Consider the following 27,378-nt stretch of genomic DNA (forward strand, 5'->3'; position numbering starts at 1 on the left):
TTAAGATGGAGTCTCATTCTGTTGCCCAGGCTGGAGTGCAATGGCACGGTCTTGGCTCACTGCAACCTCCACCTTCCAGGTACAAGCAATTTTCCTGCCGCAGCCTCCCCAGTAGCTGGGATTACAGGCGCGTGACACCATACCCAGCTAATTTTTGTATTTTCAGTAGAGACCAGGTTTCGCTATGTCGGCCAGGCTGGTCTTGAACGCCTGACCTTGTGATCTGCTCGCCTCGGCCTCCCAAAGTGCTGGGATTACAGGCGTGGGCCACTATGCCCGGACTTTTAACACTTTTTTAAATCTCTTGCAAAAGGTGGTTGTGAAAATGGTTGCTCTGTGGCCGGGCATGATCACTCGAGCCCAGGAGTTTGAGACCAGCCTGGGCAACATGGTGAAACTCCATCTCTAAAAACGAAAAAAAAAAAAAAAAAAGAAAGAAAAAGAAAAAGAAAATCCTTGCTCTGTTTTGCAGGCAGCGTGCAAAGTGCCAAACTTCACAGCGGGAAGAACCTCCTCTCTCCAAATCTCATGACACAGGTGAACTAACGTCGCTTCTCAACTACAGCCCACAATTGCTAGAGAAAGCATTAAAAATACCCTCCGCCCCCTGGGATGGGGGACTACTCCTAGAATTTGGATCCAGGGTGTTTGCGGCTCGGCTTTTTACATATCGAAGAGGAAAGAGATGGCTGAGAACATCCGCATGGGTGGTCCCGCCACGCCACCGGCTGAGTATTCAGCCGCTCCCGCTGTAGAAAGGATTGGGGGACAACCTGACCGAATTCGCATTTGCTCAGGTGTTTCCCATGGCGCTCTGCTGAACAGGGGTTAGTCTTTTGCTGCCAGTCAGAAAGTGTCTGGGCCCAACTAGGGAAACCACGGGATAATGGGCTGATGGGGAGGAGGACCGGCATGGAAGATGTGCCACAGCCTCTCCAGAACGTAGCACTGGCGCGCCTGACTGGTGACAGACGGAGCAGTGGCAAGGGCGCAGCTGCACCAAGGAAAAAGCCCACACAGGGGGTGAGCGCGCCCATGCGTGCCCAGTCATGTTGGAGCGCAGCCCAGGCGCTGGGCTTCCAGTGCAGGTGTGGCCAGCGGAGGCCAAGAACTGCGTGGAACAACCTCAAGGGGGGAAAACACACGCCAGCCGCCCCACGGGTCAGAAGGTGGGGCAAGCAGCGGCGCCTCACCCAGCCTCCCGCTCCGGGTCCTGCCGGATGGCGGCATCCCTTCGGGTCAGCCCCCTTCTCTCCGCTGCTCCTCCGCAGACACCGCGCCGGGAAGAAGGAGGGGCGGAGACCAAGCCGGCGCGCGTCTGGTGATCCCGACCCCGGTGCGGCTGGAGCGCCTCAGTCGCTGTCTCCCTGCCCCACGGTTCCGAGTAGGGACCGTGAGTCGCCCCCACACCAGGGGCTGGAGCGCGGGCTCCCAGCAGGGAAAGGGGCGCAGCGTTCCCGACCCCCAAACAAGCGGCGCTTGGGCGCGTGCGCGCCTCCCCGAGAGCCCCGGGCGCCACCTGCGGGCGGGAAGAGGTGGGCTCCGGGGAGTGGGGAGTGGGGCGTGGGGCGGGCGGCGCAGAGGAGCCGCAGCCACCTGCCGCCTCCCCTGCACCCGGCGAAGCATCCCTCACCTCACAGTCCCTGGAGGCGGCGCCGGAAACCCGGCGGCCGGGACCGCGATTCTGGAAGCCCTTGCCCTCGCCCAGCCGGAGGAGCCGGGACGCGGTTTCGGCGAGACTGGCAACTTGCTTCCTTTTGCAGAGCGGCCGCTCCCCTCTCGGTCCAGCTGCGACGCTGGGAAAGCGCCAGACTTGGTCTGTCACAGGAGCCCCCGCGAGGCGTGGCGAGGGAGAGCTGGCAGCGGCTGCGAGGGACTCTCGATCCTTGACTGGAGAGCCAGGAAGAGGGCGAGGGCAGAGCATCCTCGGGAGGAGATGCCTTTAAAAAATCATCCACAGCAGCGGTAGAAACAGTTTTGTTTGGCTTTATTTATACGGAGTGGTTTTTCAGTGAAATGCTGTCTTGCTTAAAAGAAGAGATGCCCCCCCAGGAGCTCACCCGGCGACTGGCCACAGTGATCACTCATGTCGGTAAACAAAGCTTTAATTTTTCCTGCGTTTTATTAATGGCGGGTGGGGATGGTCTCTGGGCTTAGTCTGACTCCCGGCCTCACCCGGGGCAGCGCGCTCCCTGGGGGCTTGCCCGGCGTCTGGGCCTCGCTGCTCTGGGTCCTGCCTGCGGTGCCCAGCCGGGGGCATCCCTGGGGCGCGCCGCTGGTGGGGGTCGGGGGGCCGAGGCTGGTGCCTTCACCAGGTGGTTGCCATGTCCGTTGAGCTCCAAACCGAGGGCTGCTGAGCTGTTACCATCCGTTAGCTGCTTCTGACGGGAGTGGGGTGGGTGGGAAGTTATGTTCTGGTTCTGGGGATAGTGAGGAAGGAGAGGGCATAAGAGGAACGAATGCCAGTATTTTTCAGCAGAAATGACTGCCACGCCACTGAAGGCTTGTTTATAAGAAAGTGCAGGGAGAGGCAGGTTAGATGGGAGCGCCCCTGCGCAGCCCGGCCCCTAGGCCTGTTACTGTGCTGCCTGGAGGCGTCAGCACACCCCTGATGATCCCCACGAGAAACCTCTGCAAGCCAAGGAGACTGAGCAATATTAATCCTCTTCCCTGAGTTGAAAAGAGGAGCAAAACATTCATTGCTTACTCCTGAAATAAGGTTCGTGATGGAACGTCAGGCCCCACAGACTAAGGGAAAGAGGACATTGAGACAGTTCCCAGTTTTATCTCAGCACTTTCTTCCCCTAGGTCTTCCCTGGACCTCCCTCAATAAAGACACACATTCAGGTTCAGAACCTTTGGATGTGGGCTACTGGAATTATCGGGATCATTTTCTGTTGCTGACTGCACTTGGAGGTCCTCCCATGAATGCAAATCAGCTTTTATTGATAAAGCCAGGAACTATTTGCCTTCGTTTTCCACACATTTGTGAAAGCTGCTTTCTTGGTACTTGCATGTTAAATATTGCCTCAATTAGTCCAATGTGTTTGCTGTAATAATCACGCACATCTCAAATGATACACTTGTGAGGACAGACTTTGTAAAGATGATTTATATGGGAAGGCCCAGTTTTCATAATTCAGGTTTAGAAAAGAGTTTCTGGTGCCAAATGTGGGCACTGAACTTTTAAGACAAGAGATCAGTAGGATCCTACCAGGTAAGGTTGAAGTGAAATATTGCTGAAGGCAGTGTGAAATAAGAGGAAAAAGAACTTGTAATGAAACAGAATTTGGAATCTGAAATATGATGAAAGCTGAAATGATTGTGCTAAAACCCAGTGCAGGCATGAAGTTGTGGTATAGAGAAAGAGCAGTGGGCTGGGGGTATGACTGTCTGGATTTGAATCCTTCCCTGGACAAGTCATTTAACCTCAGGTTGAAAAACAGGAATTTTAATAATACTCTCCCACTCAGCTCAAAGGCTATTTGTGAAGATAAGATAATGTGGGTAGAAATACTGTGTACACTGTGATTATACAGACATTCCAATTATTGGACATATCCCTGGTCCCTCTGTCATGCCACTAGAGATCTTTGGTAGGTTACTGGGCCTGTCTCAGGGCGAAGCCTCCCATCTGTTAAACAAGAGGGTTGACCTGGTTGATTTTAACTGTCCCTCCTATTTCTCTGGAGCAGGCTGTTCTTGAAATCTGGCAGGCAGTATTCCTTGACTAACACTTAGCTGCCTGTGGCCCCCAGGCTATGGTATTTTCTTGCCTACCTTGCTCCCTCCCTCCTTCCATAGACAGCTCCATACAAGATACACATAGGAATTTGTTGTAGTTTCTGCTCTCAACTTCTAATGACCCTTGGCTTTTGTGTGCTTTGCAAGATTCTGTCTCCTCATACTTAATCTAATAAAACCTGTGAAATGGGTGGGGTACTCATTACTACCCCTATCTTACAAATGAAGGAATTGACTCAGAGAGTATCTTTTTTTTTTTTTTTTTTTTTTTTTTTTGAGACGGAGTCTCGCGCTGTGTCACCCAGGCTGGAGTGCAGTGGCGCGATCTCGGCTCACTGCAAGCTCCGCCTCCCAGGTTCAGGCCATTCTCCTGCCTCAGCCTCCGAGTAGCTGGGACTACAGGCGCCCGCCACCACGCCCGGCTAGTTTTTTGTATTTTTAGTAGAGACGGGGTTTCACCATGTTAGCCAGGATGCTCTCGATCTCCTGACCTCGTGATCCGCCCGCCTCGGCCTCCCAAAGTGCTGGGATTACAGGCTTGAGCCACCGCGCCCGGCCTTTTTTTTTTTTTTGAGATGGAGTTTCACTCTTGTTGCCCAGGCTGGAGTGCAATGGCATGATATCGGCTCACCCCAACCTCTGCCTCCTGGGTTCAAGTGATTCTCCAGCTCAGCCTCCTGAGTAGCTGGGATTACAGGCATGTGCTACCATGCCCAGCTAATTTTTTTGTATTTTTAGTAGAGATGGGGTTTCTCCATGTTGGTCAGGTTTGGTCTCGAACTCCTGACTGCGAGTGATCCGCCCACCTCAGCCTCCCAAAGTGAGAGAAGATCATCTTTTAAGGTTTCAGGGGGAGTGAGTGGCAGACTCAGGGCCGGAAGGTTGCTCTTTATATCACCTGTTGGGGGACCTCAAGGTGGAGGGGGGCGTTTCTCTAATCCTGCAACAGCCTCTGCCTTCACAGAGGGTCGCCTTGGGTAGCCAGTGGCGCTTCTCAAGGATGGGTTGGCTCTATCCTTGCCTGTTCTTTTCAGGTATTTCCTTATCAAGTAGCTTCTGAGGAGGTGATCATGAGTTGGGGAAGGTTTGAGAGGTGCTTAGAGCAAGGCTTTGGGTTAGAACATTCTCCTGGTCCTATCCTAGCCACTTTCCAGGGTAGCCACACTGTCTTCCGTATTCACTCAGCCTGCTCTGACCCTGAGTCAGTTTCTCCTCCAGCAGGGGTTTCTGCTCTTTCTACGTCCCTTAGACTTGATAATTGAGTTATCCCTCCTCACCCACTCCCATATTTCCAGAAGTGTCTTGGCTGCTGTTGATTCAGTTTCTGAAATACCTCACAGCTTTTTTCCCTCATGTCCATCCCCACTGCTACCTGCCTCAATCCTGCCTCAGGACTTAATTTCCTTCTACCTAGCCATTGTGCAAACCTCCTGTCTCTCTGTGTCTGCCTCTGATCTATGCTAGGAGTCAAACAAACACGACACTCTATATTACAAAGCTTTTAATAATACCTGCACCTAGTCATTCTCTGCAGCCTAAGATACAAGCTCTTCACTGTTGGGCCTATAAAGTTCTAGCTTTGTCTCCTAATACTTGAGATTTCTACACCTGTGGTTGGTCAACTTGAACTCATCAGTTCTTTGGCTCTGTCCCATTATGTTTTCCAGCCCTTTTCTCACCTCTAAGTATTTGCACTTTTACCCCCAACCTGGAATAAGTCTTTAGTATATTTCTCCTCACAGAAATAGTACACATCTTTGAAACCCAGTGCAATGCCATCTCCTTCATGGTGTCGTTTCTGATTTTGCTAGTGGGACATGATGACTCCTGACTCTGAATTCCAAAGTAAGCTTTGTTCTGCTCACATGATGCCTATCATACTCTCCCCTGTATTATGGTTACTGGGTTATTCGCATGCTTGTTTAACCCTCTCTGCTTCTAGACTCTTCATTACTTACGAAGAGTCTTATGTACCCCTAGATAGCCACTTAACACAGGGCCTCACTCTGAGGAGATGCAGAATAAATGTTTGCTGAATAGATGAATGAATGATTGTGTTTTGGAATGGAGCTGGAGTACCAGGCAGTTTTTACACTTTTAAGGACAGCTATAAAATATTTGAAGATAACTATTTTGTTTCCAAACCCCCATTTGAAAGGAAATGTGAAGCCCTTTGTGTGTTCCTCATGTGGTGTGCTTCACTCTAGCGTCCTCCTTCTTTGGATTTTGTCCATTTGTCAGGAACTCTTATAAAATATGTAGTTCACATGTGAACACATGTCTAGATGTGTTTTTATCCATGCAGGACAAATGTAGGACCATCCTTTCCCCTTGATTCTGGACCGTAGAGTCACATTGGTTTACAGAATTCCAGTGTCAGAAAAGTGTTGGTTGATTTTCCCCATCCTGTCCCTTTCAGCTGTTGAAATATCTGCAACTTTTGCTGTACTGCTGTTTATATGTGGAGGTGCTGTCAAAGTAACATGGACTATCTATGAATGCATCTGAAATTGCTCTAGGATTTTGATAGACAGGGCACATATGGCTCACACGGGGGCTTCCAATCGCTAGAAACCCATAGTTATCAAGATGGCCATGTCGCCGGGCACGGTGGCTCACACCTGTAATCCCAGCACTTTGGAAGGCTGAGGCAGGCAGATCACCTGAGGTCGGGAGTTCAGGCTGACCAACATGGAGAAACCCTGTCTCTAATAAAAATACAAAATTAGCCAGGCATGGTGATGCATGCCTGTAATCCCAGCTTCTTGGGAGGCTGAAGCAGGAGAATCGCTTGAACCCGGGAGACGGAGGTTGCAGTGAGCCGAGATCGTGCCATTGCACTCCAGCCTAGGTGACAGAGCAAGATTCCGTCTCAAAATAAATAAATAAATAAATAAAATTTTTAAAATGGTCCGTGTCAGTAACCCCCCCATAGAGGTTTTGCATTTCCATCCTGGCTCACTTTCCACCTTGCTACCTCATATTAGAAGTGATTATTTTACATTTTGATCTTATCATTGTTCTAAAATGACTTCATACGTTTGGCTACATCCAATTACCTGTGAAGCAGAAAAGAATATCTTTTGAAACATTCCTTATATAATTGGAGATCGGATTGGTGGCTCTTTTGGTGACAGAGGCTCTAGGAAACTGATCTGTAACCCAGGTTGCTACTTCTGGGACACAGTCAGCATTGATAACATGCAGCCAGAAGAATACTAAACTGAGGAATTCAGCCCATGGCTCATTATTAAACAATGTTGTTAGCAGCTGAAATGTGTAGGGTCCATGCCTCAGCTGTTAGTACTGAAAGAAGAGTCTGATTAGAGTAGGGTATCTGCTACTTAGGTGGGAATGTGCCCAGTGGGGATGGCTGGACATGTTCCCCCATCTGGCTACACTTGGGCTCTTTTTCGACTGGGCTCTGTAGACACTGTGCCTAGTGTTCACAGACTCTTCAAGGCCTACTAAAAATGTTTGAACCCTAAAAAAAATTGATCGACAAATTTAAAAGTGCAAAATAAAATTTAAGAAATGTTTAAATGTCTACAAAAGCTCTCTTGACCTTAACATTTTGTTACATTTAAAAAGAAACAGTTGTGGAGTTGGAATTCCATTTCCAGAAATGCCAGTGCGAAGAGTCACAATTCCTCAGTGAAGCAACCGTACTTGGTGAAAATTATTTTAAAAGCCAACCTTCTAAAGCCTCTGGAAGTTGTTTGAAGGGCATGCAGCAAATGAAAAAAAATGCATTTATTCAAGAAAATCTACTAAATCTTGGTGAGAATAGTGAGTGTCTATGGTACCTGAGCATGACCTGCTCTCTTCTCATCCCTCCCAGCTCCTCTCTCCTCAGCTTTCAGTGAAGGGATATAGTCCCTTGCCAGGAGGGGCAGGTGTCCAGCATTTCTCTTCTCTAACTCCAAGTTACTGAGGCCAAGTTCCTGGAGAGCCTCCAGCTGACAGGTCAGGGTCTACTTCATTCCACCTAGCCCCCATTCATGGGACAGAAGCTTTATCCCAGGTGCAGAAGGCTGAGAATACGGAGACCTGGTTGCTTTTGCCCCAGCTCCCTCATAAAATGGAGGTTCAACATTGAGAGAGGCAAACCAAGACCAGTCTACTACCTTGGCCGAGATTTTGCCTAGAAGTAGAGACAGTCTAGAAGAATAGAAGGTTTGAAGCTCTCCCCAAAATAATAAAACAGAGTATGGGAAAGCTCAAGTCTAAAGGCATTCTTGAATACAATGGAGATTTTGAGAGCAAGAAATTAAGAGGAGCCTGGTAGCTTTGTGAGAGCAACAAGCTAAACTATAGGCCAGCTTGTTTATCAGAGACTCTGAACCAGGGAAAGAGGCAGCTAAGAAGAACCTTACTAGAATTATAAGGAACCTAAAGATTGGCCTTAAAAAATATCTTTGCCTGAATTTAATTGAATAAGACTGGAGCAATTGTATGCCCCAGGGCATTGTTGAAAACCACAGAGCAAACAGTAGGTAGGTGGAGTTGAACAGCTGAGTATGATATCAACAAAGGCAGACAGCAGAGAGATCCGAAAGGGAGACAGGCAGTACAACTCTGTTAAACCCACACAGATGATGGGCACAACCAAAGCAACACTGTCTGAGGAGGGACATGAGTGTCTTTATACTTCAAGGGAAATATACTTCATTGAAACAGTCTAGCTATGTCACTAAACAAGCAAACAAACAAAAACAAGCCCCAGAGATGGGCAGAAGAGGAATTGGTATTCGTGGTTGCTATAGTATGTTACCTCAAATGTCCAGTTTTGAATCAAAACTTATGAGACCTTCAAACAAACAGGAAAGTGTGACTCTTAAATAAACAAAAAGCAGGCATCAGAAACTGCCTGTGAGAAAGCCCAGATGTCAGATTTAGCAAGAACTTCAATACAGCCACAATAAATATGTTCAAAGAGGTCAGGTGTGGTGGCTTATACCTGCAATCCCAGACCCAGGCAGGAGGATCACTTGAGGCCAGGAGTTCAAGACCAACCAGAGCAACATAGTAAAACCTTGTCTCTATAAAAAACTAAAATAACTGAAATTAAAAATTTACTAGAGAATCTTAACAGTGGATTGGAACTGGAAGAACAAAGACTCAAGGAACTGAAGATAGACTGATAAAGATTATGCAATCTGAAGAAGAGAGAAAAATGAATAGTCTTAGAAAAATGTGAGACACTATTAAGTGCACCAATATACATGAAATATAAAGAGAGGAGCTAGAGGAGGAGCAGAAAAAGTATCAGAAGAAATAATGATTTAAAAAATTCCCCAGATTGATGAAAAACCTTGTACGTCAAAGAAGCTCAATGATGTTCAAGTAGGATGAAGGCAAAGAGATCCACACCCAAACACATTATTGTAAAAATGCTGAAGTTGAAGGATGAGACAATTTTGAAAGAAGAGAAAAATGACTCATCACATACAAAGAAACTTTAATAAGGATAACAACCAACTCTCATCAGAAACGATAGATGCCAGAAAGCAGTGGTATGACATATTCAGAGTGCTAAAGAAAGAAAATTATCAACCAAGAATCTTGTATTCAGCAAAACTATCTGATATAGTTTGACTCTGTGTCCGTACCCAAATCTCACCTTGAATTGTAATCCCCACATGTTAAGGGAGGGACCTGTTTGGGGGGTGATTGGATAATAGGAGTGGTTTTCCCCAGGCTATTCTTTTGACAGTGAGGGAGCTCTCACAGGGTCTGATGGTTTTAAAAGTGGGAGTTTCCCCTGCATGAGCACTCTCTCTCCTGCTGCCTTGTGAAGACGTGCCTTGTTTCCCCTTTGCCTTCTGTCATCATTATAAGTCTCCTGAGGCTTCCCCAGCCAGGTGGAACTGTGAGTCAGTTAAACTTCTTTCCTTTATAAATTACACCATCTTAGGTTGTATCTTTTTTCTTTTTTTGAGACGGAGTCTTGCTCTGTCGCCCAGGATCACTGCAACCTCCCCCTCCTGGGGTTCAAGTGATTCTTCTGCCTCAGCCTCCCAATTAGCTGGGATTACAGGTGCCCGCTACAACACCCAGCTAATTTTTGTATTTTAGTAGAGACAGAGTTTCACCATATTGGTCAGGCTGGTCTTGAACTCCTGACCTTGTGATCCACCCGCCTTGGCCTCCCAAAGTGCTGGGATTACAGGCATGAGCCACTGCGCCTGGTGAGGTTGTATCTTCATAGCAGTGTGAAAACAGACTAATACAGAGAATTGGTACTAAGAGTGGGGGTGCTGCTGTAAAGATAACCTGAAAATGTGGAAGTGATATTGGAACTGGGTAACAGGCAGAGGTTGGAACAATTTGGAGGACTCCAAAGAAGAGAGGAAGATGTGGGAAAGTTTGAAACTTCCTAGAGACTTGTTGAATGGTTTTGACAAAATTGTTGATAATGATATGCACAATGAAGTCCAGGCTGAGGTGGTCTCAGATGGAGATGAGGAACTTTTTGGGAACTGGAGTAAAGGTCAGTCATGCTATGCTTTAGCAAAGAAACTGGTGGCATTTTGCCCCTGCCCTAGAGATCTGTGGAACTTTGAACTTGAGAGAGATAGTTTAGGGTATATGGCCGAAGAAATTTCTAAGCAGCAAAGCATTCTTTTTCTTTCTTTTTTTTTTTCTTTTTTCTGAGACAGAGTCTCATTCTGTTGCCCAGGCTGGTATGCAGTGGCATGATTTCAGCTCACCGCAACCTCTGCCCACCAGGTTCAAGTGATTCTCATGTCTCAGCCTCCTGAGTAGCTGGGACTACAGGTGCATGCCACCATGGCTAGCTAATTTTTGTAATTTTAGTAGAGATGAGGTTTCACCATGTTGGTCAGGCTGGTCCCAAACTTCTGACCTCAAATGATGCACTCACCTTGGCCTCCCAAAGTGCTGGGATTATAGGCATGAACCACCATGCCCGGCCACAGTAAAGCATTCAAGGCTTATTCTGAAAGTGTTCAGTTATATGCTTTCACAAAGAGATGGTTTGAAATTGGAATTTATGTTGAAAAGGGAAGCAGAGCATAAAGGTTTGGAAATTTTGCAGCCTACCTGACCATGTGGTGGAAAAGAAAAACCCATTTTCTGGGGAGGAATTCAAGCTGGCTGCATAGATTTGCATAATAATGAGGAGCTGAATGTTAATACCCAAGACAATGGGGAAAATGTCTCCAGGGCATGTTAGAGACCTTCATGGCAGCGCCACCCATCACAGTCCCAGAGGCCTAGGAAAAGATGGTTGTATGTGCCAGGCCCAGGGGTCCAGTGCTCTGTGTAGCCTTGCAACATGGTGTCCTGCATCCCAGTCACTCCAGCTGCAGCTGTGGCTAAAAGGGGCCAAGGTACAGCTCAGGCCATTGCTTCAGAGGGCGCAAACCCCAGGCTTTGGCAGCTTCCGTGTGGTGTTGAGCCTGTAGGTGCACAGAACAAGAGGTGAAGTTTGGGAAACTTCCTGTATTTCAGAGGATATATGGAAATGCCTGGATGTCCAGGCAGTAGTCTGCTGCAGGGGCAGAGCCCTCATGGAGAACCTCTGCTAGGGCAGTGTGGAGGAAAAATAGAGTCCCCACTGGGGAACTACCTAGTGAAGCTGTGAGAAGAGGGCCATCATCCTCCAGACCCCAGAATGATAGATCCACTGACATCTTGCACTGTGTGCCCGGAAAAGCTGCCGGCACTCAACACAAGCCTCTGAAAGCAGCTGCGGTGGCTGTACCCTGCAGAGCCTCAGGGATAGAGATGCCCAAGGCCTTGGGAGCCCATCCCTCACATCAGTTTACCCTGGATGTGAGACATGAAGTCAAAGGAGATCATTTTGGAGCTTTAATATTTAATGACTGTCCTACTGGATTTCAGACTTGCGTGAGGCCTGTAGCCCGTTTGTTTTCACCAATGTCTCTAATTTAGAATGGGAACATTTACCCAATGTGTGCACCATCCTTTATCTTGGAAGTAACTAATTTGTTTTTGATTTTACAGGCTTATAGGCAGAAGGGACTTGCTTTGTCTCAGATAAGACTTTGGACTTGCACTTTTGAGTTAATGCTAAAATGAGTTAAGACTTTGGGGGACTATTGGGAAGGCATGATTGGTTTTGAAATGTGAAAAGGACATGAGATTTGGGAGGAGCCAGGGGTGGAATAATATGGTTTGGCTCTGTGTCCCCATCCAAATTTCATCTTGAATTAGAATCCCCACATGTTGAGGGAAGGAACTGGTAGGAGGTGATTGGATCATGGGGTGGTTTTTCCATGCTGTTCTCATGATAGTGAGGGAGTTCTCACAAGATCTGACAGTTTTATTTATTAATTTAATTTTTTGAGATGGCGTCTCACTCTGTCACCCAGGCTGTAGTGGAGTGGCATGATCTTAGCTTACTGCAGCCTCTGCCTCCTCTGCCTCCTGGGTCCAAGTGATTCTCCTGCCTCAGCCTCCCAAGTAGCTGGGACTATAGGTGTGCACCACCACACCCAGCAAATTTTTGTATTTTTAGTACAGACGGAGTTTTGCCATGCTGGCCAGGCTGGTCTCGAACTCCTGACCTCAGGTGATCTGCCCATCTCAGCCTCTCAGAGTGCTGAGATTATAGGCCTGGCCACAGGATTTGATGGTTTTAAAAGTGGCAGTTTCCACTGCACACTCTCTCTTTCCTGCCATCTTGTAAACATATGCTTTGCTTCCCTTTCACCTTCCACCATGATTGTGGGTTTGCTGAGGCCTGCCTAGCCATGTGGAACTGTGAGTAAATTTAACCTCTTTCCTTTGTAAATTATCCAGTTTCAGGTAGTATCTTTATAGTAGTGTGAAAATGACTAATGCAGTCTCTTTAAGAAATGTAGGCAAAATAAAGACATTCCTGGATAAACAAAAACAGATAATTGCTAACAGATCCACCTTTTAAGATATACTAAAGGAAGTTATTCAGGCTGAAAGCAAGTGACCCCAGGTGATAATTCAAATCTATATGGAAAACAAAGCATCAGTAAAGGTAATTATGTGATTATGAAAGACACTGTAAATGCATATTTCTTCTTTGTTCTCGTAACTGATTTAAAAAGCAATTATGTTAAATAAAAGTACAGGTGGTCCCCAGCTTACAATGATTCAACTTACAAATTTTTGACTGTACAATGGGTTTATCAGGATGTAACTTCATCATAAGTTGAAGAGCTTCTTGCAACTTATGATGGGGTTACAGTTTCTACTGAATGAATACAGCCATTCCTTGGTATCCAAGGGGGATTGGTTCCAGTACCCCCTAGTGCATACCAAAATCTTTGGATGTTCAAGTTCCTTTTATAAAATGATATAAATGGTTAACCTATGCACATCCTCTTGTATACTCTAAATGATCTCTAAATTACCTTTCTTTTTTTTTTTTTTTGAGATAGAGTCTCACTCTGTTGTCCGGCTGGAATGTAGTGATGTGGCGCGATCTTGGCTCGCTGCAACCTCTGACTCCCTGGTTCAAATGATTCTCCTGCCTCAGCCTCCCGAGTAGCTGGGATTACAGGCACGCACTACCACGCCCAGCTAAATTTTTTTTTAAATTTTTAGTAGAGATGGGGTTTCACCATGTTGGTCAGGATAGTCTCGATCTCCTGACCTCAAGGTCTGCCCGCCTCGGCCTCCCAAAGCGCTAGGATTACAGGTGTGACCCACCACTCCCAGCCTGATTTCTTAATTACTTATAATACTTAATACAATATAAATGCTATGTAAATAGTTGCTGTACTTTATATTTAGAATTTGTATTTTTTTATTGTTGTATTGTTTTTTATTTCTTTGAATATTTTTGATCTTCAGTTGGTTGAATTCATGGATACAGAGCCCACAGATACAGAGGGCCAACTATATTGCTTTTGCAGCATTATAAAGTTGAAAAATCATAAATCAAGCCATCATAAATTAGGGATTGTCTGCTGTGTTGCCAGCATTAAGTGCAGTTTTGACTTACAATTATTTTGACCTATGATGGCTTTATCAAGACATAACCCCATTGTAAGTTGAGGAGCATCTGCCTATAATGTACTGTTGGGTCTATAATATTCAGTAACATAATATATTTAACAAGAGAACAGGGGAAGTGGGTAGGAGAAAAGCTGCATTTGGAATAAAGAAATGACTCCAGAGGGTAGCTCAAATCCATAGGAACAAATGAAGAGAACCAGGAATAGTAAATAAGGTTAATGTTATAAACTCTATAAATATACACTGTTCTCCTTTCTTGTCTCAGATTCTATAATAAACATAAAATTATATAACATAGTAATTATAACAATGTATTGTTGGATTTATAACGTATGTAGATATACTATGTATAATAGCAAAGTGGGAAGAGGGATTAGCACTATATAGAAGTAACATTTCTGTATTTCAGGTTTAATTAAGTTAGTATAAATCTGAAGTAGATTTTGATAAGATGTATATGATAAACTGTAGAATAACCACTAATAAAATAACTTAAAATATATAATGAAGATATTATCAAAGGAATTAAAATGCTACACTATAAATTTTTATTTAATGCAAAAGAAAGCAGTAAGTGAAAAAAATTGAGATATAGAGAAAACAAAACTTAAAATGACAGACATGGATCCCACTATATCGATAATATTAAGTGCAAATGGATAAATGATCCAGTCAAAAGGCAGAAATTGTCAGGCTAGATTTGAAAAATAAGAGCCAACTATATGGTGTCTCCTGGAGACACACTTTATATTCAAAGATACAATTAGTATATTCAAAGATATATAAAAGTAAAAGGATGGGAAAAGATGTATGATACAAATTGTAACTATACATGATGATGTATGTTATAATGATGATAGTATTATCAGATAAAGTAGACTTAAAACAAAAAAAGTCACTAGAGATAAACAAGGATATTTTATAGTGACAAAATTATATCTATCAGCAAGATATAATAATTACAAACACCTAAAAACAGAGCTCCAAAACACATGAAGCAAACACTGACAGAATTGAAAGGAGACATAGAAAATTCAACTATTGGCCGGCTGCGGTGGCTGACGCCTGTAATCCCAGCACTTTGGGAGGCCGAGGTGGGTGGATCACTTGAGGTCGGGAGTTTGAGACCAGCCTGGCCAACATGGTGAAACCCTGTCTCTACTAAAAATAAAATTAGTCGGGTGTGGTGGCGGGCACCTGTGGTCCCGGCTACTCGGGAGGCTGAGGCAGGAGAATCGGTTGAACCCGGGAGGCAAAGGTCGCAATGAGCAGAGACTGCACCACGGCACTCCAGCCTGGGCAACAGAATAAGACTCCGTCTCAACAACAACAAAAAATTCAATTCAACTATTAAATATAATAGTTAGAAACTTCAGTATGTCACTTTCAGTAATGTGTAGAACCAACAGGCACAAGATCAACAAGGAAATGGAAAACCTACACAACACTATAAATCAACCAGGCCCAACACAGAATAACTCCATTCAGCAACAGCAGAATATACATTTGGAACATTCTCAAGTGTTCCAAGGAACATGGAACATTCTCCAGGACAGACCATATTCTAGACTCTAAAACAGCCTCAATAAATGTAAAATGATTGAAATTATACAAAGTATGTTCTTTAATCAATATGGAATGAAATTAGAAATCAACAACAGAAGGAAATGTGAAAAATTCACAAAAATGTGAAAGTTAAGTAGCATGCATATAAAGAGCAATGAGTCAAACAAGAACTCACAAGGGAAATACTTTAAGATGAGTGAGAATCAAGACACAACATACTCAAACTTAGAGGTTGCAATGGGAGCAGTGCTGAGAGGGAAATTTATAGCTGCAAATGCTTACATTAAAAAAGAAGAAAGATCTCAAATCAATAACCCAATCTTCCATATTTAAGACACTAGCTGGGCGCGGTGGCTCACGCCTGTAATCCCAGCACTTTGGGAGGCCAAGGTGGGCAGATCACAAGGTGAGGAGATCGAGACCATCCTGGCTAACATGGTGAAACCCCATCTCTACTAAAAAATACAAAAAATTAGCCAGGTGTGGTGGCAAGCGCCTGAAGTCCCAGCTACTCGGGAGGCTGAGGCAGGAGAATGGTGTGAACCCTGGAGGCGGAGCTTGCAGTGAGCTGAGATTGTGCCACTGCACTCCAGCCTAGGTGACAGAGTGAGACTCTATCTCAAAAAAAAAAAAAAAAAAAAAGACACTAGGAAAAGAAGAGCAACCTAAATATAAAGTAGGAGGAAGAAAATAGTGAAGATTAGAGGAAATTAATGAAATGTAGAATAGAAAAGCAATACAGAAAATCAACAAAATCAGAAATTGATTAATTGAAAAATAAACAGAATTGATAAACCTTTAGCTATAGAGTAACAAGAGAAAAAAGAGAAGACTTAAATGACTTGAATGAAAGAGGGGCATTTCCATCATCCTTACATAAGTAAAAAGACTTGTAAAGGAATAATGTGGATAACTATATGCCAACAAATAAGATAACCTAGATGAAATGGACAAATTCCTAAAACTATACAAGCTACCACAAATGACTCAAGAAATAGAAAATCTGAATAGACCTATAAGAAGTAATTAAAAAAAAAAAACTTTAAAACTAGTAATTTTTTGAAAACTTACTCACCCACACAAAAATGTTCAGAACCAGATGGCTTCACTGGTGAATTCTACCAGCCATTTAAAAAAGAATTAGTACCAATTGTTCACAAACTCTTCCGAAAAATAGAAGAAGTGAGAATACTCCACAACTCATTTTATGAGGTCAGTATCACCTTAATACCAAAACTAGAGAAAAATGCAACAGAAAAGCAAACTATGGGCTAAATCTCTTATGAATATACAGTTGACCCTTGAACAACATAGGTTTGAAGTGTACAGGTCCACTTATACGTGGGTTTTCTTTCTCCTCTGCCACCCAGAGATAGCAAGACCAACCCTCCTCTTCTTCCTCCTCCTCAGCCCACTTAAGGTGAAGACAAGGAGGATAAAGACCTTTATGGCGATCCATTTACACTTAATGAATAGTAAATATATTTGTAAGGGATAATTGGAAGGACAGCCGAGGAAGGAATGAGGCCAACAGACCCAAGTTCAGGCAAGCTGATTTATTGTCAGTCCTGCCGGGCTACCTCCTGACAAAAGCAGAGGAGGCAGCCCCACTTACAGACTACAGCAGGGCTTTGCAGGGCGAGGAACTGGGCCAGGGTAGGGGAGCTGAGTCGGGGGTGCAGGCGTCTTGACCGCATCCTGGAGATGTTTTTGCCAGCTTTGTTTTGCAAGGTGAGCAGACATGTTAACTGCATCCTGTAACTGCCTGGACAGTAACTGGAGGGGTCAGTGACGTGGGGGGTTTTGTCTTTAGCCCTGAGGGAGCTATGCGGAGGTCACAAAGGACTGCATCGTAAGACCCATGGGAAGGGAGGGGAATAGCCTGGTTGGGGTGACCCTAACAATATTTTCCCTCATGATTTTCTTAAAACATTTTCTTTTCTCTAGGTTTATTATAAGAATACAGTTTATAATACATGTAACATACAAAATTTGTGTTAATCAACTGTTAATGTTATTGGTAAGGCTTCCAGTCAACAGTAGGCATTAGTAGTTAAGTTTTGGGGGAGCCAAAAGTTATACAGGTATTTTCAACTTTGAGGGAGTTTGGCACCCCAGCTCCCACATTGTTCAAAGGTCAACTATAGACACAAAAAGGCTCAACAAAGTTCTGGCACCAAATCCAGCAACATACAAAAAAGATTATACACCATGATCAAGTGGGATTTTTCCTAGGAATTTAAGGTTGGTTTAACATCCAAAAATCAATCAATATAATACATATATCAATAGAATAAAGGAGAAAACCCACATAAGCATCTCAGTAGAGGCCGAAAGGTCATTTGACAAGATTCAACACCCTATCTTGATAAAAAACAAACACACACTTCTAGGAGTAGAAGGAAGTTTCCTCAACCTGATAAAGGGTGTTTATGAAAAGCCCACAGTTAACATCATAGTTAGTGTTGAATGACTGAATGCTTTCCCCCAAAGATCAGGAACAAGACACCACTTCTATTCAACATTGTACTGGATGTTCTAGCCAGAGCAGTCAGGCAAAAAAAAAAAAAAAAAAAAAAAGAAGAAAGAAAAGACATACAGATTGGAAAGGGAGTAAAACTATCTGTATTTGCAGATGACATGATCTTGTATATAGAAAATCCTACGGAATCCACTAAAAATACTATTAGAGAAAGCCAGGCATGGTGGCTCACGCCTGTAATCCCAGCACTTTGGGAGGCTGAGGTGGGTAGATCCCTTGAGGTCAGGAGTTGGAGACCAGGCTGGCCAACATGGTGAAACCCCGCCTCTACTAAAAATACAAAAATCAGCTGGACTTGGTGGCTGGTGGTTGCCTGTAATCCCGGCTACTTAGGAGGCTGAGGCAGGAGAATTGCTTTAACCTGGGAGGTGGAGGTTGCAGTGAGCTGAGATCGCACCACTGCACTCCAGCCTGGATGACAGAGGGAGACTTCGTCTCAAACAACAACAACCACCACCACCACCACCAAACAAACAAACACAATTAGAGAAGAGCCTGCAAGTAGCTGTGAATTCCCTTTGCAGTGACTCCTAGGGGCTCAGTATGCTGCCATTAGTCTAGTCTCACTCAGTCTTATACAATTAATTTAAAACTTTTAGGGGATTGCTTCTTATTTGCTTATATGCATTTAAGAAAAGTTATGATTTTGTAGTTTATCTGGGTTTTTTTTTTTGTCGTTGTCATTAGGGTAGTATTGAGCCTCCTTCTAGCATTCTGGCTTCTAGTGGAAGCAGAACATCTCCTTGGCTTTTTAACCTTCTGTGCATTTCACAGAGAAAACATAATTCATGTACACGGCCTTCCTTCATCATGGCATTTTCCAGCATGTTACAGTGTTTGCCATACTACAACATTTGCAAGCTATACCAGAAAACTGGGTCTCAAAGTTTTTCTCTGTGTTTAGCCAGATGTCAAGGATCTTGAATGTTAAAACAACTGTAGTTCATTTTCAAGGATGCTAAGCTTGATGAACATACTTCCTATCATTTGTTATCCAGGAACCAACTAAGGCAAGGACCTCTGATGTTAGGGAGTCTGGGTAGCTGGCCTCTTATCAGGGCTTCCTGTACTTCTCAGCTATGGCCACAGGCCATCCTTTGTGTTCCAAAAGCTCATGTGTGTTCCTTATTAAAAAAAAAAATGCTTCAAGTAGCCTAACATTTCTGCAAAAAATTACACTTAATTAACATGGCTAATTTAAAAATCTTTGCCAGATACTTGAAATCACTGAGGATCAAAATGGAAATGGTCCTGCTCGTTTTGGAATTTTTCTTTGAAGGGTGAAGCTATTATCACATTGGCTTCCCTTTGGGTGTTAGTGAATATGACCCAGCCAGAGGGCCTCTGAGCCCAAATCTGGCACCATGGGCCAGCTCTTCCCAAATGAGTATAAGTGCTCTTTCTGCTTATTGTGAGAAATGGCGATTGATTGATTTTAATGAGTCTGAAAAGGAAGACTATCTCATTGTCATGGACTTGTGAAATTAAAGCACTTAGTTCATACTGGCAGGCAATAATTATTATAATAAACTTAAGAAATTTTGGAATTTAACACACTGACATTACCAAAGACATGAATATTTAATTCAAATTAACAAAGCAAAAAAAAAAAAAAAAAAAAATTAGCTCCTTTTGGAGCATCTTGCTGGTAAGTGGCAGGACCAGGATTTGAACCCAGGAGGCCTTGGCTTCAGAGTCTGAGCTCCTGACCACTGCTGTTCCATGCTGAGTGCTCTCCAGGCTATGGAGTATCTCACAGAACCTCAGAGCAGGAGGTCCCCCTGGGCCTCATCAGCAAGGTGTACAGTCAGGAGCTAAGACAACTGTTCTCTCTCTGGTGTCATCTGGTCACTGTGCTCTGCTTCCCTCCTGTGTCTATACCATTCGTCTGCTTTTCTCTGCAGATCAGCTCTTTATTCAGCTGTGGATTTAGAGAGTGGCTGGGTGTTGGCATGGGGGTAGAAGTCCTCAGGGAAGAGGGCTTTGAGGTGAAGAGTCATCCTAAAACAAATCTAATAACCTGGGAAGTGCTGGCCTTATGCTTTCAACTTTTAGAATCATTAAGAATGTAAAATACTTAGGCAGTTTTACAGGCTGGCCCTGGGAAAAATAGGAACCTTGCCCTATATTCAGTGTGCTACCTCCCCTATGTGACTGCCTAGGTGCTCGGGCACCATAACTACATTAAGATGTCACTGATCAATGAACGGATGGTATTTAGACAGCACCCACCACGACGAAGGCAGTGGGCCAGGCATATGGCCCACAAGCTGTCATGGGGAGAGAATTATGGGGAATCTGAGGGCCTGAGCTCTTAATACCAGCTGAGTCACCCATGGGTCCCTGCTTTATCCAGATAACAAAGGATCTGAGGGGTTTGGAGAGGACACTTGTAGGCCACTGGACTGGAGGGGAGTTCAAGGCCCAATCTGATAGGTATATTAAGAAAGACTGCAGAAAGTCACAAGTTGATGCTTGATCAATTGCCAGTATAGATAGTGGTGTGAGAGTTTGGAGGCAGAAGTTATTGTGAGCTTCAGTGATTGGAGAAAGCTTCATATGAGATGTGACTTGAGCTGATCTTGAAGGAAGGGAAAGATTTAGGCAGATGCAGGGGAAAAGCTATTTAATTGGCAAGATGAGGGGAACAGCCACTTTTAGAAATTGCATTGGTCTTTCTGCACCAGTTGTCCAATTTATTGTAGTCTCTGCCTAGGCCTCCATGGTCAATAACCCTTCCCTGGACAACAAAGCTCAATAGTGAGCTTTGCCTTGAAAGAAAGAATGACCTCAAGCTTGAAGGCAGATCTATGGTGTCTCATTGTTTTTCCTTCCTCATATAGATCCTTTTCTAGGAGTAAGAGATTGGAAAGGCTAGAGGATATGGAAATAACATTTAAAATGATGCTATTGGCTGGGTGCGGTGGCTCACGCTTGTAATCCTAGCACTTTGGGAAGCCAAGGTGGGTGGATAACCTGAGGTTAAGAGTTCGAGACCAACCTGACCAACATGGTGAAACCTCGAGTCTCTACTAAAAAATACAAAAATTAGCCAGGCATGGTGGTGGGCACCTGTAATCGCAGCTACTCAGGAGACTGAGGCAGGAGAATCACTTGAACCCAGGAAGTGGAGGTTGCAGTGGGCCAAGATCGCACCATCACACTCCAGCCTGGGCAACAGAGCAAAAACTCCATCTCAAAAAAAAAAAAAAAAAAAAAGATGTTATTTTAGCTACCATTTATTTCCTGCCTTTTAGTGTCACAAGTTGTGCTTTTTAAATGTACATTGTTTATTTAATTAGGTTTAATGGTAAGTGCAGTCTATTTATATGGAGGAGAAATTTGAGGCTTAAGCAGGTTAGGAAGCTTGCCCAAGGTCATAGCAAGAGGAAATGTCAGAATTGAAAGTCAGGTCTGGCTGGCTTCAAGGCCTTTGAATGCTCATATTTGGTTTAATTTCACCTGACAAAGTGATATATAAACTAGCAAATGACAGAAGTGCTATTACTGAGTTTTGAAAAATCTTTTGAAAAAATCGAATAGAAAATGAAAGCATTAATCCCTGAATTTAAGTATTTTATGAGTCCCTCGAAAAGTTGACTTATTAATAGTCACTTTCTTCCAAAGAAAAACTGTTAACTAAAGCTAGAGGATTTACTTTGTAGTCTTTAAACATGCAGAAGTAATAAATACATAATTCTTAAATAAGGATAAGCCTGTTAAGGAAGAAATGTTTAGGAGTGTTGCCTAATTGCACTTCCCATGCTAAGCACTAGAGTCTTAAGCAAAAAGTCTAATAATCTAATAAAGTTATAACCTCTCATTATCATGCCAGGTGGCAGCACCACTATGCACTTTTATTTAGTATAGAAGACTCTTTGTATTTAGAGGGCTTTACTATGAGGGGGTTGTAAGTACAAACGGTATGCATGTGGACAAACTACAGGTGTTCAAAATGTTTGAGCACAGAGGCTTAGAAGAGTTGCCTCTGGATTTCTTTGTTCAGTTATCTGAGCTTAGCCCCTGTCCAGCCCAGGGTTTGGATTATGTGTCTGTTTTTTTCTACCTATTGTCAGATCAGTTCACATTCATTTTAGCTTTCTCTTTCTATACCCTGGGAAGCTAGAATTAATTAAATTGCTGTGGGGAAAGAGGTCCTTCAGCCTGTTTCTCCTCTTTAATCCCCAATTTAGGACTAACCACGGCTGGGCGCGTTGGCTCACGCCTGTAATCCCAGCACTTTGGGAGGCCGAGGCGGTTGGATTGCGAGGTCAGGAGATGGAGACCATCCTGGCTAACACGGTGAAACCCCATCTCTACTAAAAATACAAAAAATTAGCCGGACGTGGTGGCGGGCGCCTGTAGTCCCAGCTGCTCTGGAGACTGAGGCAGGAGAATGGCGTGAACCCTGGAGGCGGAGCTTGCAGTGAGCTGAGATCCGGCCACTGCACTCCAGCCTGGGAGACAGAGCGAGACTCTGTCACAAAAAAAAAAAAAAAAAAAAAGACTAACCACATTTCCTAAAGGCCTGTGGGAACTGGGCACTGGGCCAGGACTGAGGATGGGGTATGAAGGAGCGGGGATAACCCCTGCCCATGGCCATAGGCCTCTGAGGGCCAGAACCAGGCCACCGCCTCCACTGCTGCAGCTGCAGCATCCTGCGCAGCTCTTTAGGTAGGGGGCCTGGAGGAATGAATGAATGTCCTTCTGGAGCCTGCAGTCTAATGGGGAGGTAGACGTTAAGCAAACATAAGACAGTATTTAGGCAAAGTCAACCATCATTCCCAGGTCGCTCGTGGAGTCCCAAGCCTCCCAGGTTCTCTTTCATCGTTGGGCTGATCTTGTGGTCTCCTGGCCTCTCTGCTCTGGGCTCCAGTTTTCAGTGACTGCCTTTCTTTTGCACTTGGTTGGTTCAGTTGTGCAATCCAGCTCTTTCTCCCAGTGTCTCAAAAATCATGCACACGGAAGATCGGGGGTTGCAAGGTAGTTTTCCAAAGGTGGGAGAGCAAACAGAGCAAATAGAGCCTGTGTCTAGCAACACAGACACCTTGAAATGGAGCCGGAGGCATCTTTGTGTTGAAAGTGTCCTCTGGCCACCCTAGTACCTCAGGGTTTCACAGCCCTTACCCTCACCAATTTACTGGCACCTCCCATACCCCATAGCACCTTTCTCTTTCCTCTTTTTTCTCCCCCACCATGAAGAGGGTTTGGTGCAGGACCTAGATTAGAATGACAGGCCTAATGAACTCTTGCATTTTCAACCTCCTATTCTTCATTCCATTTTATTTCTATTGCAGTATTTATACCTCTAGCCTTGCTTGCAAAGGAGGAACAAGCCTGCAGGCTGTGAAATGGGATTTTAGACCTTGACATATGGTGCAGAAATGAGAAGGAAAATTCCACTACACAAACCTCATATGTGAGGTGGCCATTTTCTCCCTCAGTGCCTTGGGAAAACTGACCCAGATTTTAAAAAGAAAGATCATGTTTTCTGGTCATTTTCTGTGGGCTTTGCAGTAGAATCTAAAAAATAAGCAGAAGAAAGAGGGAGGAGAATGAGCATTATGTGATATTTCATAAGGGCTTTAAAAACTGTTTATAAAACTAATATATCATTCGTATTTAAGGTTTGGAAGACTCAAGATGTCAATTCTTCCCAAATTGATCTATAAATTAAACACAACTTCAATCAAAAATCTATTATGTATTTTTGTAGAAATTGAGAATCAGCTAAGAGATACTATAGTAGGCAAAAAGAACTATAATAACAATTTTTTTTAAAAGAGCAAATTTGGAGGATTCACATTACCTAACTTTAAAACTTACTTTAAAGCAAAGTAATCACAACAGTGTGGTACTGGCAAAAGGATAGACATGTAGATCAATGGAGCAGAGTAGATAATCCAGAATAGTACCATACAAATATGGCCAAATGATTTTTGTCAGAGGTATAAAGGCAGTTCAATGGAGTATGATGCAATGGCAATTTCAACAAATGGTGCTGGAACAATTAGACATCTATGTGCAAAACAATGGAACCCTTACCTATACCTCACCCCATATAGAAAAATTAACTCAAAGTGGATCATGGACCTAAATGTAAGACCTAATTAGAAATCTGTTAGAAAACATAGGAGGAAATCTTTGTGACCTTAGTTGGTCACCAAGACCAAAAGTCTGATTCATAAGGAAATTTGATTTAAGTTAGATTTTGGTAACATTGACATTTTTTTTTTTTCTCTGCAAAATATACTGTTTAGAGAATGAAAAGACAACCCACCAACTGGGGAAAAAAGATTTGTGAATAGGCCGGGCATGGTGGCTCACGCCTGTAATCCCAGCACTTTGGGAGGCCAAGGTGGGCAGATCACCTGAGGTCAGGAGTTTGAGACCAGCCTGGTCAACGTGGTGAAACCCTGTCTCTACTAAAAATGCAAAAATTAGCCGGGCATGGTGGCGAGCACCTGTAGTCCCAGCTACTGGGGAGGCTGGGGCAAAAGAATGGCTTGAACCTGGGAGGCGGAGGTTGTAGTGAGCCGAGATCACACCACTGCACTCCAGCCTGGACAACAAGAGCGAAACTCTGTCTCAAAAAAAGAAAAAAGACTTGTGAATAGCATGTATGACAAAGGACTTGATCCAGAATGTATAAAAAGAACTCTCAAACTCAATAATAAAAAAACTCAAATTACCCAATTTAAAAATGGGCAAAAGATTTGAATGAATACTTTATCAAGGAAGATACAGGATATACAGATAGTAAAAAACACATGAAAATATGCTCAATATCAGTAGTCATCAGTGAAATTGCGTACCTGTTAGAGTGACTAAAAAAAATGACAATACCAAGTCATGGTGAAGATGACAAGGGACTGGATATCTTACATGCACTGTTGGTGGGAATGTTAAATGGTACAGCCATGTTGGAAAACAGTTGGCAGTTTCTTATAAAGTTAAACATACACTTAATATATGACTCAGTAATCGCAACCCAAGAAAACGAAAACTCACGGTCACTTAAAAATCGGTTCATGAATATCTATAGCAGTTTTATTCTTAATCACTAAAACCTAGAAGCAGGGCCAGGTGCATTGGTGGCTCATGCCTGTAATCCCAGCACTTTGGGAGGCTGAGGCGGGCGGATCACTTGAGGTCAGGAGTTCGAGACCAGCCTGGCCAACATGTTGAAACCCTGTCTCTACTAAAAATACAAAAATTAGCTGGGCCTGGTGGCTCGCGCCTGTAATCCCAGCTACTCAGGAGGCTGAGGCATGAGGATTGATTGAACCTGGGAGGCGGAGGTTGTGGTGAGCCAAGATCATGCCACTGTACTGCAGCCTGGACGACAGAGTGAGACCCTGTCTAAAAAAACAAAACTGGAAGCAACCCAAGTGTCCCTCACTGGGGAAGTGATCAACTGTGGTACATCTGTCCAGTGGAATATTCAATAATAAAAAGAAATGATTTATTGATACAGATGATAATATAAATACATCTGAAATGTATTATGCTAAGATAAAGATGTCAGAATCAAAAGGTACATACTGATCTTTCTATGATTTTGGGAAAAGGTAAAACTATAGGAGTGCAGTGATTGCCAGGGGTTAAGGGTGGGTGAGTGGTTTGACTACACAGGGGCGATCAACTATACTGTATCCTGATTGTGTTGATGCTTAAACAACTCTATGCATTTGTCAAAACTCAGAGAACTGTATCCCTGAAAGAGTGACTTATACTATTGGTTAAAAAAACAATTTTAAGAAGAATTAGCAAAGAAAAATAATACAGAAAAAATAATACATGCTCATTGTTCAATATTTGGAAAATACAGAAAAGTACAAGAAAGAAAGTCTATAATCCCATTTTCTAATAATAATCACAGTTACCTTTTGAGCTATATCCCTCTAGCTTTTCGTTCCTTTGGCATTTTTACATAGTTAAGATGATATGATCTAGCTTTCTTTACATGTATCATACATATTACAGATAGAATTATATAGATTATATTCTGCTTTTGAAAACTATACTATACATTCAATTATTCTATTCAGACATCTCCATAGATAATATTTTAATGCTTTATAATTTTTTTGCTACGTGATTTTACCATAAATTATGTTGTTCATATAGGTTATTCCCAGTTTCCCAATGTTATTTTTAAGATGCAAGGAGCATCTTTAGTCAGAAATTTTTGCACACATTTCAGATTTTTTTTTTCTTTTTTTGAGATGGAGTCTCACACTGTCACCCGGGCTGGAGTGCAGTGGCGAGATTTCGGTTCACTGCAACCGCCGCCTCCCAGGTTCAAGTGATTCTCCTGCCTCAGCCTTCTGAGTAGCTGGGATTATAGGCGCCCACAAGCATGCCCGGCTAATTTTTTTGTATTTGTAGTAGAGACGGGCTTTCACCATGTTTGCCAGGCTGGTCTCGAACGCCTGACCTCGTGATCCACCCATCTCAGCCTCCCAAAGTATTGGGATTACAGGCGTGAGCCACCGTGCCCGGCCCATATTGTTGTTTTACAAGTAGAGTTCTAGAAAATATTGCATTAGAGAGTGTAAGTGTTAAGTTTTTAAATATGTTTTGGTCAGATTGCCTTCTGGGAAACTTATACCCATCAACAGGATGTGGGGGTTCTTGCTTTCACTTGATCTGTTTATCAGCACTTGTGATTTTGTATGACATATGAGCTAATGACAGAACTTACTTGCAGGGTTGTTTTAAAAGAATGCATGTTAAGGGAATGATGCAGTATCTGTAATGTTAGTCTTCTAGTGATGCATATTTTTATTTTCTTATTTGAATTTTTGCTTGTTTGATAAATGTGTTTTTGTATTCATTTTAATTGAATTTTAAAAAATTATGAGTGAACTCTAATGATTTTAATATTTTATTAGCTGTTTTACTTTTTGCTCTGTGACTTGTTAATATCTGGCTTGGGACCAAGGCATTTGTGCATAAATTTTTTAAATGTTAAAGCTATTAAGCCTTTCTTAAGTTTATAGAAGGTTTTTTGTTCTCCAGTTTGCTGTTTATAATTTTGTTTTTGATGTCTTTTAACATACAAAGGTTTAAAATTGTATGTAGTCAAATCTATAGATCTTTTATTTTGTTATTTTGTAACCATCAGCTTAGCTGAGCCTCAAACCACTTTTTAAACATTTTTTTCTTCTTTCCCTTTTCCTCTTACCCCTGTCAGTTTCAAGATATAACTTTGAGACAAACTGCATGTATGTGCCTCTCATCTTAAAAGACAGCAATGGAATATGCTGCGAACCTCCACTCCCTTTCCTTTCCCATACTATACTCTCATGCCTTATGAACATTTATTTGCCTAATGCTTATTAAGCACAGACCATGTGGTCTTATCTGGTCATATTTTTTGTTAGAAGCTTCAGGAGTCAGATCCTAATAGGGACCAGGCACCTCCAGAATTCTCTCTTCAACAAAAGATTCCTTCGAGGGTGGAACCCACACCCAGCTGAAGACTAATTTACAACCTGGCAGGATCCACGAAGGTGCCAGCCCCTTCACCAAATGAG

General features: G+C 43.3%; 1 protein-coding gene across 2 annotated transcripts in view; it reads left to right on the top strand.

The window, feature by feature from the left end:
- Positions 1-1,201: 1,201 nt before the first annotated feature.
- The window catches only part of MCF2L2 (MCF.2 cell line derived transforming sequence-like 2), a 251,075-nt gene continuing 224,898 nt past the window's right edge, over positions 1,202-27,378 (top strand). Inside the window, exon 1 of one of the 2 annotated variants that reach the window (XM_025377532.1) lies at positions 1,202-1,384. Coding sequence is in view for 1 of the 2 variants with exons in the window: in XM_025377531.1 (XP_025233316.1) it covers positions 2,017-2,092 (76 nt within the window). In the remaining variant the exon portion in view is untranslated. Of the gene's footprint in view, positions 1,385-1,724; positions 2,093-27,378 lie in introns of those variants that run through there. The other variant, XM_025377531.1, reaches the window with a different exon arrangement.

Source organism: Theropithecus gelada, chromosome 2 (assembly GCF_003255815.1).
Source record: "Theropithecus gelada isolate Dixy chromosome 2, Tgel_1.0, whole genome shotgun sequence".
Taxonomy (NCBI): Eukaryota; Metazoa; Chordata; class Mammalia; order Primates; family Cercopithecidae; genus Theropithecus; species Theropithecus gelada.